Source organism: Mizuhopecten yessoensis, unplaced genomic scaffold (assembly GCF_002113885.1).
Source record: "Mizuhopecten yessoensis strain PY_sf001 unplaced genomic scaffold, ASM211388v2 scaffold11173, whole genome shotgun sequence".
Lineage (NCBI taxonomy): Eukaryota > Metazoa > Mollusca > Bivalvia > Pectinida > Pectinidae > Mizuhopecten > Mizuhopecten yessoensis.
This window is the reverse complement of record NW_018408916.1, coordinates 969,015-988,212: the sequence shown is the minus strand read 5'-3', so window position 1 is coordinate 988,212 and position 19,198 is coordinate 969,015. Positions and strand designations below refer to the sequence as shown.

Sequence of the window (19,198 nt, the reverse complement as noted above, 5' to 3'; positions counted from 1 at the left end):
ATATATTATATTTCAGTGAATATTTCATAATGTGAAATTACATGTAGATATTGATTTTTTACAATTACTGTGAAGAAGTATTATAGCAATAGTCTTGACAGCTCCGGACTTGAACAATTATCATTATTAAATTATTCACGGTAATAAACACAGAAAATGGCATTAGCGTAAAAGTGTTCGCCGTAGGTCATTACAAACGGGCTCATCGCCCGGCAAAATTTTGAGAGCACTCGCTTATACTGAACAGATGGAAACAAATAAATTCAAATAAAAAATGTCCCTACATCAGTTTTTGTCATGTTTGTATTTAAAATTACTCCAGGTAGGACTAATTACGTGTGATTGTCTATTGTTATACGTGTCTACTAGCCAGGAAACGCCCGCGGCACCTACCTGTCAGTGAATTAACGCGCTAGACAATGCCTCACTGCATACATTAGTCGATCACAGGTAATACCTGCATATACAATGCACAACTGCACTCTACAGTCGATAACATGTTAACTGGCGACCGGTGTTTGTTATTTGACGACATTGATAAAGCATATAAATATAATACAGTACTAGTATACGAGTCCTGAATCCAACAATAGAACACATAACATTTTCATAAAGCGACCAGGTTATGTGCAATGCCTTTTATAACGGCTATGTGCATTGTTGTTCCGGTTGAAAAATATAAAACACATTGTAAATATAGAGGAAAACCTCAACCTTTATACTTGTCAAACTGTTGGGGAAATGTTCACATTTAAATCAGTCACGAGCTGTCTCCCTCCCGATTCGTAGACAAAAAAAATATACATAGCTGATATCCAGTGTCACTTTTGCGACGTACAGTGTTTTTTTGTTTTTTTTGGAATGAACCAAAACATTAGGTACAATATCATGAAAAGATTTATCAAACAGGACAAAAGCTTAGTAAAATCAATACTGCCTATATATTTGTACAGCTATGTTATTGTCATTACAGTCAATGTATCGATGTACCCAATGAGGCGTCAAACGATGGGGGCCACATGTGCTGCAATCACGGTGGCTATTTTATGTATCAAACCAAATAAATTCGGTAGGTAATACTAAACCAAAGAAAGTCATTTAAATATGTGTGTTTCATTAAATATAATTGTTTATTATTTCAAATGTAGGATGCATGGGTTGAATGAGGCATGGTAGTCTAGTAGTAGGACGCCGGGCTCGTGACCGAAGGGTTGCAGGTTCGAGTCACGGCACGGCACTGTGTTGTAACTTTGAGCAAGATACTTTACTTCGCTTGTTACTCAGTCTACTCAACTGTAAATGAGTACGTGGTTGGGCAGTGCTAGAATTGTTGAATGTTAGCTGTGAGCGCAGAAATGGCAGCACCGGCGGTATGCTCCCCAGGGAGTTGAGAAAGATATTGGCTGGTTGCAAAGGCTCTTTAAACACAGGTAATAATTTGTGAACCGCTTTGAGACGACCTACGAACTAGGTTGTGATAAAGCGGTATATAAGAACCTCGACTTATTTATTATCATTATAACAACACTAACTCATTTATGTATGAGAAAATGTCTGACAATGCAGTACATGTAACTTAAATAAAAATATGTTTCGTGCGATTGAACATGCTATATAATTAAACAAGCAACAGCACAAATATCAGTGATCTACACATAGTTATCTACATATTTTACCGTTTTATAAGGATATAACTTAAACTATTTATTTCATGTAATGCAATTATTATAATAGGTAATAATAAAAGAAAAGAAAAAACTATAACAAAAAGCAGGAAATTACCGATTTATATGTTGATAATATGTACTTTGTTAAATAAACAAGAACAGTTCTGTTAATGATATATCAAGAATACACTAGTATGTCAAATGTCGATCTTGTGTACGATTGACTCTGCAAGTCATACAAGTTGAAACACTTGGATGCTCTGACTTGATTTGTATGTCACCACCAGTTTATCACCACAAACAGATATTGCTAGTGGTTGTGTGATACCGTCCGCTGCCCTTAACAGTTCCCGGACGTTAGTCCCGTCCCCGGACATCTGTACCACGTTGTTGGAGATAAAACCACATACATAGACGTTACCTTCCATGTCGACGTCCACTCCACACGCATACTTCACTACACCAACCTTCAACACGTCCGTGTACTTGTTGTCAGTAGACAACCTACCAATCACCGTACTGCCAGTACTGGCGGTATAATGGGCGATGAAGAGCTGTCCGTCCTTGGAATCATGTGACAACGCGTATACATAGCCAGTATATCGATATAACGTCTTGGTCGTCCCGTCTCTCTTAACACTGCAGACTTCGGATCCTGTAGTCACGATAAACTCATCATCTCTGTACGTTATACCGTAATATTTTTTAGTTTTGTTTAGTACAGACGACAGTGTAAGTTTGGAGGGTGTGACAGTCACTACCTGTATACCTCCAGCGCTTTCTATAGCGGCCGCCACAGTGGTGTTATCCACCATACACAGATCCCACGGATATCCATCGAATTTCAACTCGTCCACAACATCCCCCGCGTCGTTGATTAACTTGATCCTTTTATTGTTTATATCTCCCACCACAATTCTGCCGTCAGGAAAGTATACAACACCACGGGAAATACAATCTAATTGATCAGACGGACATTTTATGTTCACCTTTCTTATTTCCTTCACTTTACATTGGGATAAAGGTTTGCCGAGAGCTGCGACACCTGGGCAATGCCTTCGTTGCTTTTGGACAACGATTTTACCAAAGTACAGACTTGTCACGTCCGAATCTATTTCATGTTTAATACTGACAGTTGAAAGCGACATCTGCATTTCTTTCACTAGATCCTTACAAGCCTCGAGTTCCGCCTCACCTTTCTGGTAAAGCCGGATCGTGTCCATATGATCGTTCCTCTGTAGAGCTGTAGTGGACGACGCTAATGTATTCTGTATAGCGACCTGCAGTCGTTCACACTTCTGAGTGGATACCTTCAGATTTTCTCTTTCCTGTTTGTACGCCGTGATTACGTCATCTGTGATTTCCTTCTTCATCTCTCTGATACGTTTTACCATACGTTCCTGCAAGTCGTCGATGCTTTTCAGTACCGCATCTTTGTCGTCTGCAATGTTCTGTTGTCGTAGATAAAAGTCCTTTATCATGGATTCCATGTCGTCTGCTCCTTGCTGTAGAAATGTCTTTCTTTCCTCTAGTTGGGAGCTACTATTCAGTTTCTCACAGTAATCCTCTGTTGTTGACACGTTGTCACAATTCCTGTGATCAACAATTATACATTTACTGCAACCCAAGGACTTATGATCCTCGCAATAAAAAGAGATCTTCTTCTTGTGATTGTCGCATCTTTTGTAAGACGTATTTTGCCTCAGTTGCAAATTCTCGAAAGCCGTCATATCTACGATATCACAGCCAACGTGGATATTATCATGCAAATCTACTTTACAAGACTCACAGAAAAATGACTCGTTAGTTTTACACCAGAATTGTGCAGGTATCTTGGTTCCCTCCCTCCTTTGGCAAGGCACGCAGTAATGTGGCTCTGTCGTCCTGTTTCTCAGTTGTATCATCTCTAAGGCAACACTGTCGGTCGGGAACTGCTTGGCCCATTTCTCTTTGTCCTCTGTTTTGTCCACGGGGTGAGTTAGGGGCCTACATACCGGACAGATAAAGGAAGTCGCCGTATCACTCGTCCCTAACACCTCATTGACGATGTAGCTACTCAAACATTCCTCACAAAGAGAATGACGACACGGCAGAGACTTCGGCTGACGTAACTGCTCCAGACAGATCGGACATTCGAGAAGATGGGAGTCCGACAGGTCTGGTAGTGTGCGGTCTTCAGAGTGAGGGTCTGGATGGGGACCACCTTCCGCCATTTTATACGTACTCAAACGCTAGTTCCGTATCTGCAAGTATGAGAATAACGAAACATTATCAGCATGACTTTTCTGGTACGTAAAAAACTTATTTACGTACTTGCGACTCAATGTTTTTCATAAATTAGATAGAAATAACACATTGTTCATGTGATTACATTCACACATTTGGTTGTAGACACCTGTAGAGATGCAACGACATGTTATGCATAAAACACTGACAATTTGACTCGTAAGCGTTTACATTTTGTACATCCTGTATTCTGCTGATGTGAGAGAAATGCTGAGAAACAAAAGGTAGTTATGTAATCCATTTTTTCTGATAACAAAAGACGGAAAGGGCCGTGAATAGTTTAAAAGAGCATTGTTATACGTTCAAAACAAATTTTAAGTGATGCGAAATGCTTGTAGGTTACACGTATCTTGAATATTATTATAAACTCAATGTGTATCCGTTACATTTGCCTGGTATAGTGAATTTCAGCCGAAATGTAACTGATGTATAAAACATCTTTCTGAATCAAAATGGCTCAAACTCTTCGAATACGTCGAACGATTACGCATAATTAATACAGTCAAGACATTCGCCTTATATAGTGCACTCATTTGCAGTTTATACCTATTACGTTTTGTGACTCATCGTATAATTTGACTTATACAGTGCAGACGAAATGCTCGGCTCTATTTGGATTGGTTCTACAAAAACAAACTTTATATATGAAAGAACTATGATCGTACATTTTTTACGTACATCTCAAGCTACGTTAAAATAGCGTATGCATTTTATTTCTCAGAGCGAGTGTCCGATCGGTAGCTGTCATAAGAATAACAACAATATCAAATATGTATCCAATATTCCACCCGATATTTGTGTAGATGGCGTAATCATTGTGAACACATATGCACACGAATGCTACATATCGAAACATGGAAGTGCAAGGTGTTACGAGTTACCTCCCGTTGTACGATATACATGAACCTAACTGTTCAGACTTAAAAAAGGCATACATGTCTTGTTATTTCTAATATTTTCCATCAGTATTCGGACATATTTCCGAGATAATCTTCGTTTAATTATATATCCCTCAAACAAATCTGTGCAAACTGACATATTCACCAATAGAAGGAGTGGATAGCATTTTTAGATTATCATGAAATTTGTACTTAGTCGAGAAATCTTACGTACAAGGTATTTATACTGAACGGCAAAATTAAGTATACACTTTTAAAATAAATATATTGTTGCCAAATATAACGTTGATTGGAAAATCATTGCTATATTTGTGAAATCGTATCATTGCAAGGTTAAAAAAAATCCACAAATCGCATTAAATGTGTTTGATGTTAAGTTATTGGCTTCCATACATTTTATACCCTGAGCGCGACACACTGAAGTTATGCGCATGCAAATTGTGCACCGTGCCCTCCGTAAGCTTCCCTGGTAAAGGCCGTCATGTTTGAGTGTGTCGGCAATATGGCAAGACTTTCAATAACGGATAGAAATCGTGCGATTGGGGTACTACAAGCCGGGGCATCAAAACGTCATGTGACGCGTGTGATGAATTGTACGAGATTGACGATTAAGTGCATTTTGAAGTGTTGTTGACAAGTAGGACATATCAACCAACCCCTTGGAGTAGAACGGCGACGTGAAACGGCGCCACGCCAGGATCGTTGCATCTGTAATCGATGAATAGCGTCGAATCAAAACGACATTTAGTGTTGACCATGAGAAAACGCTGTGTGGCAGTCAATGGCGGACACACAAAATATTGAGGTCACAAGGGTATTTTGACAGTATACAGTTGTGACGTCAAAACCACGTAAAAAATTGAAATGACCCCTACGTCGTTCTGTAAGACCGTTTGCCTTTTTGGTAGTTGACGGCAGTCCTGATTCGGTGTAAAAGGTGTCAAAAATAATTAAATTTTACATATACGATTTAAAATCGACTTTATCATGATGAAATAAAATTATCTGGTGCCTTTTATAAAGTGTATACTTGATTTTGCCGGTCAGTATATATATGTGTGTGTGTGATGTTATAAAAAGTCACGGAAATTCATGGATCATCAAAGTAATCATTTTAAGAAATCCTGAGAATATTACTCAGAGTATTTTACAAGGATTCCTGTCCTCCTTCAGTCTTGTTAAGGAAAATGCTGTCTTGGTTTTTATTTTCCTTTAAATTTCTTAAAATGTATGTTTCAAACTTTTTGTGTGTCTAAATTGCTTCTTAAAATCTTTATATTTACCGCCCGACAAACCGTTTATTACGAATATGTGAAGACTTGTAAATTTCAACGCGAATTCAACTTATGACGACATATATATATATGTTATATTTGCTTTTTTAGCTTTGTAAACTATATATAGCTGTATATCACATAGTATAATACAAATATATTCAAAATAAACATGATTGTGTTGGAACAATTGAGTTCCGATAAGTTCATATCATTTAACAACGATTTCAGTGATATCCTGTGACAATGCGTTTCAAATGGAAGAGTTCAAGCCCTGACGACCCTTCATACTCACGCGTGTATCCACGCAGACACATGCATACCTATATATACACACACGTATACCATATAGCAGTTTATTTATAGAACGAGGGTTTGCCCAAACTTTCCTATTACTTCCGCTCTACATGTAATCAGAAAATGACGCCGTTGGATACGTAAAACCATCATATTATGGTATCCGACGGTGATATAACTGTACAGAGAATGCCATTCCTACTCTAATAAACTGATGACGTGATGTACTTCCTCTTTCGGTTTCCGTCCGTCTAACATTACTACAGCCGTTACAGCATATTCTACGATTACAATGATCGTAATCTGAGTAAACACACTCTATTTATATGTTCATTTGGTGTAAATGGTGTTACTATTATTCAAATATAAGTACGGAGTATGCATGACTGTACTTACCGCTGCATCAATGAATAGATATGGTTGTAATGACGATTGACGAGGTGTGTATGTGGGACACCTCTCCGTCGTTATGGCGGCGCCCTTTGGAATATGACTCAATTCACTAATAACACGTCCGTACATTGTAATGCCGGGTACGATATATCCGGATAACTTACGGTTTGTTTATTACAAGTGGCTTGTTTCGTTTAAGATATTTACTAGAGAACAAATTAACACATCATCCTTACAGATGTATTTTATTGACAATTTACGTTTAAAGACACATCCCCTCCGTACAATGACATTTTCAGAGCTTTTATCAACTACACATCATCGCATTGAACTGAATGAAACTGATATCCGTTTAACTTCAGACTAGGTAATCCAAAACTGTTCATTTACTCTATGCTTTACAGTTTATCAGTAAGTACAGGTACTGAGATATAACGGAAATCACTACATGTATGATATAAACCGATAACACAATTTCTTTTGGTATATCAATGTGATACTAAACCAGAGTAAAATCAGACGGACAATTCCAACGTCTCAAATTAATAAATTCATACAAAATATCAACGTTTCAAAAGCTGATATTTGATCATTTTTGTTTGTTTTGTTTTTTAAGATAGAGCGGCAATAAGAAAATGAAGATGATCAAGAAATGTATTTTTATAAGGATAAATGGCAGAGCTTTTTTTGTAGTTCTGAAATATCGCCCACCATGATATTGCTTGAAACATGTGAACATGAACTAGTATTAAAAAAAAAGAACAATTGTAACAAAAAGAAAGATAACACAAATTATATGGTTCACAGTGTGAAAATCATGTTATCTTTCAACTGGAGTTAATTCTTTTTAGTGTACAGTATCTATTATAAGTTTTTCAAACATTAGCGTGTATTACGAAATCAAACTTTATCAAATATGGAGTAGAAAATCGTATACATATCATAAAAATGTGTTATGTCGTTATTTATCTAGTGGCAGCTAATAGTCATTATCAGAGATGTAATACATAAGATATGATGTTCGGACTGTATGTACATGTATGATGTTCGAACTGTATGTTGTAGATATATGATGTTCGGACTTTATGGACATATATGACGTTAGGACTGTATGTACATTTATGATATCCAGACGTTTTGTACATGTATGAGGTCCTAACTGTATGTACATGTACAAATGTATGATGTTAGGGCAGTATGCACATGCATGCTGTTATGACTGAAGGTACATGCCTGATGTTATGACTGAATGTTCATGTATGATGTCCTAACTGTATGTACATGTATAATGTTCGGACTGTATGGACATGTATGATGTTAGGACTGTATGTACATTTATGATATCCAGACTTTTTGTTCATGTATGATGTTCGACCTGTATGTTGTACATATATGATGTTCGGACTGTATGTACATGTATGATGTTCGGATTGTATGTAATTGTATGATGTTCGGCTGTATGTACATTTATGATATCCAGACTTTTTGTACATGTATGATGTCCTAACTGTATGTACATGTATGATGTTCGGACAGTATGCACATGTATGATGTTCGGACTGTATGTACATGTATGATGTTCTGACTGTATGTACATGTATGATGTTCGGATTGAATGTACATGTATGATGTTCGGATTGTATGAACATGTATGATGTTCGGACTGTATGTACATGTATGATGTCCTAACTGTGTGTACATGTATGATGTCCAGACTTTTTGTACATGTATGATGTCCTAACTGTATGTACATGTATGATGTCCAGACAAAATTAGTATATGATATAATGCATGAATTAAAAGAAAAAAATATGTCTGGTTTGTTGCTACTTGTTGATTTTGAAAAAGCCTTTGACTCGATAGAATGGAGTTTTATTCATAGGTCTTTAAAATCTTTCAATTTTGGTGAATCTTTGATTAAATGGATACATATTTTCTATCATAATGCAAAAAGCAGAATAATTAATAATGGGTATTTTTCATCATTTTTGGACGTAAAACGTGGATGTAGACAAGGGGATCCCATCTCCCCATATCTATTCCTGATAGGTGTTGAAATGTTGGCTATACAATGGAAAAAAAATAAAAGTATCAAAGGTGTACAAATAAACAATAGAGAATATTTGCTTGGTCAATATGCAGATGATGCCTTTTTATTCCTAGATGGGTCTTCAAAGTCATTGTCAAGTACTATAAATGACTTCAGTATATTTTCTTCAGTATCTGGACTTAAACTTAACATAGATAAGTGTCGATTGATATGGATCGGAAACAAGAAATACTCAGAAGAGATTTTATGCCCTGAACATAAATTTGATTGGTCTTCAAAAAACTTCAAACTTCTTGGAATTAATTTTTCTTTGGAGTTATCTGAAATCATTGAATTGAATTTTAAAGAAAAGCTATCAAAAATAAGAAAATTGCTTGGAATGTGGTCTAAAAGAAATCTTACTCTTTTAGGAAAGATCACAGTTGTTAAAACACTGGCACTACCACTTATAACACATCTACTGTATTCACTGCCAAATCCAGGTAAAAAATGGATAAGCGAAATTAACACAGTTTTTTATAGATTTATATGGGGGTACAAACCTGACAAAATCAAACGGGATACAATGATTCTTGAATATGGAGAAGGAGGTTTAAAGATGATACACATTGAAAGTTTTATGAAATACCTGAAAATTAAGTGGGTGAAAAGGCTATATGATGGAAATGGGGACTGGCAAAGTTTAGCAAAATCTAATTTTAGTAAATTTGGAGGGGAGAGATTATGGAATCTGAAAAAATCAAAACTGGAGGAAATATCGAAAAATGTAACTAATGTTTTCTGGAAAGATGTTATTTTAGCATGGAAAGAATATAAAGATGATAATAATGAAGTATCAAGTTTTCTTGGTGATGATCTTTTGAATTACATACCAGTTCCTAGTTACAAACAATTTATTGAATATGAACGGAATGGGGTGAAGACAGTTAAGGACTTGTTGGACAATAATTATCAGTTTTTGTCATTCAATGATATTAAGACTAAATGTGAGAAAATGAATTTTTTACAATATTTCGCAGTAATAGACCACATTCCAAGGGAAAACTTAAACATAATACGACAACAACCATTGATCAACAATCAATCAGAAAACAGTAATCTTTTAAGAAGACTTCTTCAAGCAAAAGATCTTAGATATGTTTATAAAGCGATTGTTGCTAACTACAAACATTATCCAGTTGAAAGGCAGGAAAAATGGAATAGAAAGTTAAATACAAATTTAAATGATGATATAGGTTGGGAGAAAATTTATTTAACAAGCTTTCTGGTGACAATTGACACAAAACTTCAAAATCTACAATTTAAGATTCTTCATAGAATATTAACAACAAACAGTTTTCTTTACCAAATTAATGTTAAGGATGAGGATCTATGTACTTTTTGTAGAGATGCACCAGAATCAATTGAACACTTATTTTTTAACTGTGTGAAAATAAATAATATATGGAATGATTTAATGGCTTGGGTGAATGACTTGAATAACAATATTATCATTATTGATCATATGAATATCAAGGATGTGTTATTTTTTTGTGAAAAGGGTCCACCTATCATAAACTATCTCATACTGATTATTAAATATTATATCTATACATGTCGATTCAAAAATATTGAACCGTCTTTCAATGGTGGAAAAAGACGCATTATTCAACAACAACAGATTGAAAAAAAGATGTCTTCTTTGAATAACACAATGAACAAGTTTAACCAAAAGTGGTCTCCCCTTAATATCTAAGAAAAAAGCTTTTAATATCAATTGCATATCCGGGTAAACTTAAAGAATTAATTAAAGCATGAAGGAAGATTTTTGGTATTTAAGTAAATAACAGGCGTACATGTATGTATTATATCTGTCTTGTGTATGTTTGATGTTGATAAGTATGATTATTGGTTTATGTGTATGTGTAGATGGTAAATATATAATTATTTACTGTAATAGAAAGGATGGATGTATCCATATATTAATGTCTTAATATAAAGAATGTTTGCAATATCTATATGCTATCAGGCATGCGAAGATGTGTGTGTATGGGTACGAGTGTATGTGTGTACAATTATGTGTGGTATATATGTATGACTCAAGTAATATATTTGTCATTTCGAGTGTGTGTATGATGTATTTATGAATACATAATTTGTAGTTAAATTTCACATAATTGTACACTGTTTATGTTTTTGTGTTTATGTATATAGGTCTAAATTGCTAGGTACATTAGTATTTGTACTCTTTTTTATTTCCCCAGACATTCCTTCTTAAACTAATCCAAATTACACATGAAAAACAACACCATTTAAAGTACATGAATTCGGTTTTATCTTGTTTAAATTTTAGGACAATATGGCAATCCCAAATCAATAAAGCAGAATGTTTGGCATGTAAATGAATTTATAAATATAAAAATACGTTCAATATTTGAATATATAAAGAAGGAATGGTTGATGTAATTTAATATATCAATTTAATCAAAATAAATATTATCGTTATTGTAATGAATAAAATATACGTATGAAAGAATGAATGATTTTGAATTTGAGTATGAAAGAATGAATGAAAAAGAAAGAGAGAATGAAGAGAAAGAGGCCTTTTGCATGAGGCTATATTATGTAAGAGGGATGATTCCGGGGCACCCCAACCCTGGCATCCCTCCCAAAAATGCTGGGGGAATAAAACAATTTGAACGTAAAAAAAAAAAAAAATTAAAAAAATGATGTCCAGACTTTTTGTACATGTATGATGTCCTAACTGTATGTACATGTATGATGTTCGGATTGTATGTACATGTATGATGTTCGGACTGAATGTACATGTATGATGTTCGGATTGTATGTAATTGTATGATATTCGGCTGTATGTTGTACATGTATGTACATGTTTGATATTCGGACTGTATGTTTCTGTATGATGTTCGGACTGTATGTACAAGTATGGTGTCCTAACTGTATGTACATGTATGATATCCAGACTTTTTGTACATGTATGATGTCCTAACTGTATGTACATGTATGATGTTCGGACAGTATGCACATATATGATGTTCGGACTGTATGTACATGTATAATGTTCGGATTGTATGTACATGTATGATGTTCGGACTGTATGGACATGTATGATCTTAGGACTGTATGTACATGTGTGATGTTCGGACAGTACGCACATATATGATGTTCGGACTTTATGTACATGTATGAGGTCCGGACTGTAGGTACATGTATGATGTCGTACCTGTGTGTACATGTATGATGCTCAGACTTTTTGTACATTTATGATGTCCTAACTGTATATGTTGTTGTAGGATGTTTATTTTCTGGTCGTTGTATGTATGTATGGGATGTGTTTATAATGTATGATGTCCGGACTGTACGCACTTGAGGATTATCTTGTAACTTTTCTTTGTTGATGAGGTATTAAACCAAGTCGAGCACGCGGTAATGGAGGAAATATCGAAAAATGTAACTAATGTTTTCTGGAAAGATGTTATTTTAGCATGGAAATAATATAAAGATGACAATAATGAAGTATCAAGTTTTCTTGGTGATGATCTTTTGAATTACATACCAGTTCCTAGTTACAAACAATATATGGAATATGAACGGAATGGGGTGAAGACAGTTAAGGACTTGTTGGACAATAATTATCAGTTTTTGTCATTCAATATGTATGATGTTCGGGCTGTATGGACATGTATGATGCTAGGACTGTATGTACATGTAGGATGTTCGAACTGTATGTCCATGTATGATGTCGTACCTGTGTGTACATGTATGATTTTCAGACTTTTTGTACATGTATGACGTTCGGACTGTATGGACATGTATGACGTTAGGACTGTATGTACATGTAGGATGTTCGAACTGTATGTAGATGTATGATGTCGTACCTGTGTGTACATGTATGATGGTCGGATTGTATGTAATTGTATGATATTCGGCTGTATGTTGTACATGTATGTACATGTTTGATATTCGGACTGTATGTTTCTGTATGATGTTCGGACTCTATGGACATGTATGACGTTAGGACTGTATGTACATGTATAATGTTCTGATTGTATGTACATGTATGTTTGTACACCTTTGATACTTTTATTTTTTTTCCATTGTATAGCCAACATTTCAACACCTATCAGGAATAGATATGGGGAGATGGGATCCCCTTGTCTACATCCACGTTTTACGTCCAAAAATGATGAAAAATACCCATTATTAATTATTCTGCTTTTTGCATTATGATAGAAAATATGTATCCATTTAAGCAAAGATTCACCAAAATTGAAAGATTTTAAAGACCTATGAATAAAACTCCATTCTATCGAGTCAAAGGCTTTTTCAAAATCAACAAGTAGCAACAAACCAGACATATTTTTTTCTTCTAATTCATGCATTATATCATATACTAATTTTGTCTGGACATCATACAAGTACACACAGTTACGACATCATCCATGTACATACAGTTAGGCCATCATACATGTACAAAAAGTCTGAGCATCATACATGTACAGACAATCCGAACATTATACATGTACATAAAGTCCGAACATCATACATATTGAATGACAAAAACTGATAATTATTGTCCAATCATACATGTACACACAGGTACGACCTGATACATGTACATACAATCAGAACATTATACATGTACATAAAGTCCGAACATCATACAGAAACATACAGTCCGAATATCAAACATGTACATACAGTGAGGACATCATACATGTAAATACAGTTAGGACATCATAAATGTACATACAATCCGAACATCATACATGTGCATACAGTTAGGACACCATACTTGTACATACAGTCCGAACATTATACAGGTACATACAGTTAGGACGTCATACATGTACAAACAGTTAGGACATCATATATGTACAAAAAGTCTGGGCATTATTTTTTTTTTTTTTTTTTTTTTCTTTTTTTTTTAATAAATTTTCTTAAACGAAACAAGCCACTTGTAATAAACAAACCGTAAGTTATCCGGATATATGATGGAAATGGGGACTGGCAAAGTTTAGCAAAATCTAATTTTAGTAAATTTGGAGGGGAGAGATTATGGAATCTGAAAAAATCAAAACTGGAGGAAATATCGAAAAATGTAACTAATGTTTTCTGGAAAGATGTTATTTTAGCATGGATGGAATATAAAGATGACAATAATGAAGTATCAAGTTTTCTTGGTGATGATCTTTTGAATTACATACCAGTTCCTAGTTACAAACAATATATGGAATATGAACGGAATGGGGTGAAGACAGTTAAGGACTTGTTGGACAATAATTATCAGTTTTTGTCATTCAATATGTATGATGTTCGGGCTGTATGGACATGTATGATCTTAGGACTGTATGTACATGTAGGATGTCCTAACTGTATGTACCTGTATAATGTTCGGATTGTCTGTACATGTATGATGGCCTAACTGTATGTACATGTATGATGTTCGAACTGTATGTACATGTATGATGTCGTAACTGTGTGTACATGTATGATGTTCAGACTTTTTGTACATGTATGATGTCCTAACTGTATGTACATGTATGATGTCCGGACTGTAGGTACATGTATGATGTTCTAACTGTATGGACATGCATGATGTCCGGACTGTACGCACTTGAGGATTATCTTTTAACTTTTCTTTGTTGATGAGGTAATAAACCAAGTCGAGCACGCGGTAAATATTAATTTACAGCGTGCTCGACTTGATTTATTACCTCATTAACAAAGAAAAGTTTAGAATCTGTTTTCTTTACGGTTCGGCAAAATTTCATCATCACATTTGCGTACATGTAATATGTATTCATGTCTTCACAGCTACTCACGAAACACAAGGTCCAGAAAAATACGAAAAAGAATAAATAAAAGTATTGTTAACAATAGTTAAATAAAAGAGATTAACTGATGCAATTTAGGTAATGATTTTTCTCTTTTACTTGCATTACTCAATAGCAGCATCTTTCTGGAACATTCAATGAGTCACTATCATAGCAGTCTATCAGTGCACGAAAATAACGACCGACGCAAATGATAGAAAAACGTATGAATGACTATGGGCGGATTGGTCGAGTGGTGAACACCCCGGCCTTCCACGCAGGCGGCCGGGGTTCGATCCCCTATAAGTCGTCGTACGCATGGATATTCAGAGAAAGTATTGTTTTTCCTGCCCACACAACTCGTACAACCCAGGTGGAGTATAAATTGGTCTGGGGTGGATGTTGCGGTATCTGTGCTGTAGCATTCAAGTGAGGTGGCACTAATTCCAGCACACACGCAAGCATACACACATAGGGAGATATTCGCCAGGTGGCATAGGACTCGTCAATATCAAGTCAACTAATTATTTCCAATTGAATATAATATTATTTATAACAGATTAAATGATACTAGTCATATCTCGTTATAATTATAGCATATATTATGTCGTTGTGCTAGTGTACGTCCACCACGAAACAGGTTGATTTCTGTATTTTACAACGGATACACCCGACACATAGAAAAACATGTGACATTATTTACAGTTTCAACTATGCGGATCAAACATAATAAACCAAACTTGTTGAGTCACTAGATTTATCAAAGCAAAATAATCCTTTGTTAACTCAACATTATGACATGCCAACCCAAAATAATGACATGTCAACACAACATCATGATTTGTTAACCGAACATAATAGAGACAATGAAGATAAGACAGTCGTGGCGTTTCATGTTCATCACCTACATGTACACATACCTTTCTTGGTCAACTACATGTATAACATAGCGATTTATTTATAGAACGAGGGTTTGCCCAATTTTCCTATAACTTCCGCTATGCGTATCCATTGGAAAATGACGCCGTTATGATTCGATCTTTATTTTGCATAAAGACTAAACTGTTGACGTCCTGTACATCCTCTTTCGGTTTCCTTAAATCTAACATTACCACAGACGCTACAACATATTCTACGATTAAAATGAATGTTTTCTTAGTGAATACACTCTATTTAAATGTTAATTTGGTGTAATTAGTGTTACGTTATAAAATGTCAGTACGGAAGATATTTAATTGTACTTAACGTTCCATCAATGTATGAATATAGTTGTGCTCTGTGACGTAACAAGGTGTGTTTACACCTCTCCACAGCCTGTTGTTGTCACGGCTACCGTTGGAATGTGAACCAATACACTAATTAGAAGACCGTAGTGACGGGTGCGGTGTGTCCGGGAAAAAAATCAAGATGTGTTGTTTCGTTTAAGATTTATACTAAAAACAAAATACATCATCCTTACATGTTTGTAAAATTGACGATTTACGTTAAAGAAGTCACACACCCTTCGGTACAATGACATTTTGTAGAGCTATTATCACTGTCACAACATCGCATTGATTTTTATGAAATGGATATCCGTCTTACTTTAGACTAGGTAATCCAAAACCGTTTATTTACTCAATGCTTACATGTTACGTTTTCTCAGTATGCCAATGTACTAGGATCTAACGGAAATAGTCATAATAGCAATCGATAAAGTTCTGAATTTCTTTTGATATATTATTGGAAAGAGACCAGAGTTTAGTCAGATGAAGGCGATGATAAACGTCTCTTAAATCGAAAATTTAATATAAAATATTCATGTTTGAAAGGTTGACAGATACATTTTGAGGTAACAAGAAAATGAAAGACAATGCCGAAAATCTATAAACATGAACGAGCATTGGTATCATTTAATTGTTATAAGTGATGTAATGAATCAAATATGATGGTTGGATTTTTACCAGAAGTCGAATGGAGCAATTTTGGGATAAACGTACCAACTTTTACGATCATAGTTTAATTTATAAGTTTATAATTTTACAAACATTGCTATTTTAATTATAGCTGCGGCCTACAATACATACACATACCGCTGGTATCGACAGATATTATTACGACATAACTCCTCCTATATCAATAATGGCAAATTATTTGGTAAATTTATAGAAGTAGTATAGGACGCAGTATCTATAGACCACTGTTTACCTTCTATATCTTTGTAATCCGCCATAATGGATTAAGGAGGGATTTTTCGAGGGTTAATAGACTAGTGTGTTCATAATGATAATCAATCAAAGACATTACAATGATTTGTTTATTGATAATTATGCCAATCATATTGCATGGTATGTGATTATTAAAGGTCAATTATAACACTAGGTATTATGTGTAGTGTAAAGGTTGGTAAACCCTTTGTTGCAGGTGAAAATAGCTATTGAAATAAAATATTAATTAATGATCCTTTTGTGTCAACGCTATATGATCTTTTTGTGTCAACGCTATATGATCTTTTTGTGTCAACGCTACAAGATCTTTCTGTGTCAACGCTATATGATCTTTCTGTGTCAACGCTATATGATCTTTCTGTGTCAACGCTATATGATCCTTTTGTGTCAACGCTATATGATCTTTCTGTGTCAACGCTATATGATCTTTCTGTGTCAACGCTATATGATCTTTCTGTGTCAACGCTATATGATCTTTCTGTGTCAACGCTATATGATCTTTCTGTGTCAACGCTATATGATCTTTCTGTGTCAACGCTATATGATCTTTCTGTGTCAACGCTATATGATCTTTCTGTGTCAACGCTATATGATCTTTCTGTGTCAACGCTATATGATCTTTCTGTGTCAACGCTATATGATCTTTCTGTGTCAACGCTACAAGATCTTTCTGTGTCAACGCTATATGATCTTTCTGTGTCAACGCTATATGATCTTTCTGTGTCAACGCTATATGATCCTTTTGTGTCAACGCTATATGATCTTTCTGTGTCAACGCTATATGATCTTTCTGTGTCAACGCTATATGATCTTTCTGTGTCAACGCTATATGATCTTTCTGTGTCAACGCTATATGATCTTTCTGTGTCAACGCTATATGATCTTTCTGTGTCAACGCTATATGATCTTTCTGTGTCAACGCTATATGATCTTTCTGTGTCAACGCTATATGATCTTTCTGTGTCAACGCTATATGATCTTTCTGTGTCAACGCTATATGATCTTTCTGTGTCAACGCTATATGATCTTTTTGTGTCAATGCTATATGATCTTTCTGTGTCAACATCATCTGTAAGGGTTTGAGATGGATCTTTTTAAATCCTGTATTGCTATTTAAACGTTATTTTGTCTTAGTACGGGCAATGTCACTAGGTACCCGTGTAGTCGTGACATTATACTTAAATACATCGTACGTTATGCTATTTATCTCATTTGTACACACAGACAAAAGTGTACACAGTGGTGTGCTTACTCATGCGGTAAGACACTGTTTACAATACATTTTGTTCCAGCAGACGTAATGAAAACCGCTTAATATATCATATACAAGAAGAACAAAATTTCAAGAAACTGCATGTACATCTATTCAATGAAGTTTCTTGTATCCGTCGTGATAAGTAAGTATAGGCCAGACAAAAAGTTTCTGTTATGACACAGTGGAATCTTTGTTCATTTATGTGGACCTATAAGATCCAAACATAAACAATACATAGTCAGTATACTACGTGACTAACCAGACGTTGATAACGGCCAGTATACCGAAGACAGAACAATTGGTCAAGTTTCATCCATGGTAGCGTTGTTGCATAGAACAATGTCTGAAAGGAAGCGAGTTGTTAAAGAGGGAAAACCTCATGTTCTACTGATGCAGACGAGAGCAAGTGACAGGCACAAGAGAAAAAAATCAAGGAAAGAAGCACGGGAACGTTGATATGCGTGAAGACTGATATATTCAGAATACCCAGAAGGAGGCGCGAAAAGACAATGTCAGTGCACTAATAGCATGTGCACTTTCTACAAAAATATATTGTATGTCGTGTCAAAATCGAGGATTGCAACATAAAAGCAATGAAGGGCATTGCTACATGTAGAGTAATGTCTTTGTATTGTATATGACTGTTGTAATAAAATTGTGCCTTCTTGTATGGAAAGCCGTTATTCGGTACCAGAAATTAAGAGTTCGATAGTTGATATCAAGTACGAGGATGGTGTTTATTCAGTTACTACCATATACATATCAGTATACAGAATTCCATTACATACAATTTACATCTTCGTATACAAAATACATTTACATAATCCCGTCACCAAAGCATATGAGTCGAGTCGTACTATGCTATCATGAAAAATCCTACTTGAACAATATAGCTATCATAAACACTAGGAATTACTTATCAATCAAGAAATATACGCTCGGGGAGCTTAACGGTTAGTTAAAATAAGCCTTACATGTCCATTGTTTTCCTGTGAGTTCGAATTCACGACTCACCACAGGTTATGATTGATAGATTTATCTATGCCTTACAAGT

General features: G+C 35.1%; 2 protein-coding genes across 2 annotated transcripts; one reads left to right on the top strand and one right to left on the bottom strand.

Moving 5' to 3' along the window:
* Positions 1-1,526: 1,526 nt before the first annotated feature.
* On the bottom strand, positions 1,527-6,908 carry LOC110467396 (tripartite motif-containing protein 45-like). Its single transcript, XM_021524533.1, has 2 exons — positions 6,820-6,908; positions 1,527-3,910 (listed from the first exon to the last, which is right to left on the bottom strand). Exon 2 carries the CDS (start codon positions 3,878-3,880, stop codon positions 1,901-1,903), a length of 1,980 nt encoding a protein of 659 aa, XP_021380208.1. The 5' UTR covers positions 3,881-3,910; positions 6,820-6,908; the 3' UTR covers positions 1,527-1,900.
* Positions 6,909-8,998: 2,090 nt separating this feature from the next.
* On the top strand, positions 8,999-11,145 carry LOC110467399. The gene is made up of 2 exons (XM_021524538.1): positions 8,999-10,406; positions 10,539-11,145. Exons 1-2 carry the CDS (start codon positions 9,246-9,248, stop codon positions 10,599-10,601), a joined length of 1,224 nt encoding a protein of 407 aa, XP_021380213.1. The 5' UTR covers positions 8,999-9,245; the 3' UTR covers positions 10,602-11,145.
* Positions 11,146-19,198: the final 8,053 nt, after the last annotated feature.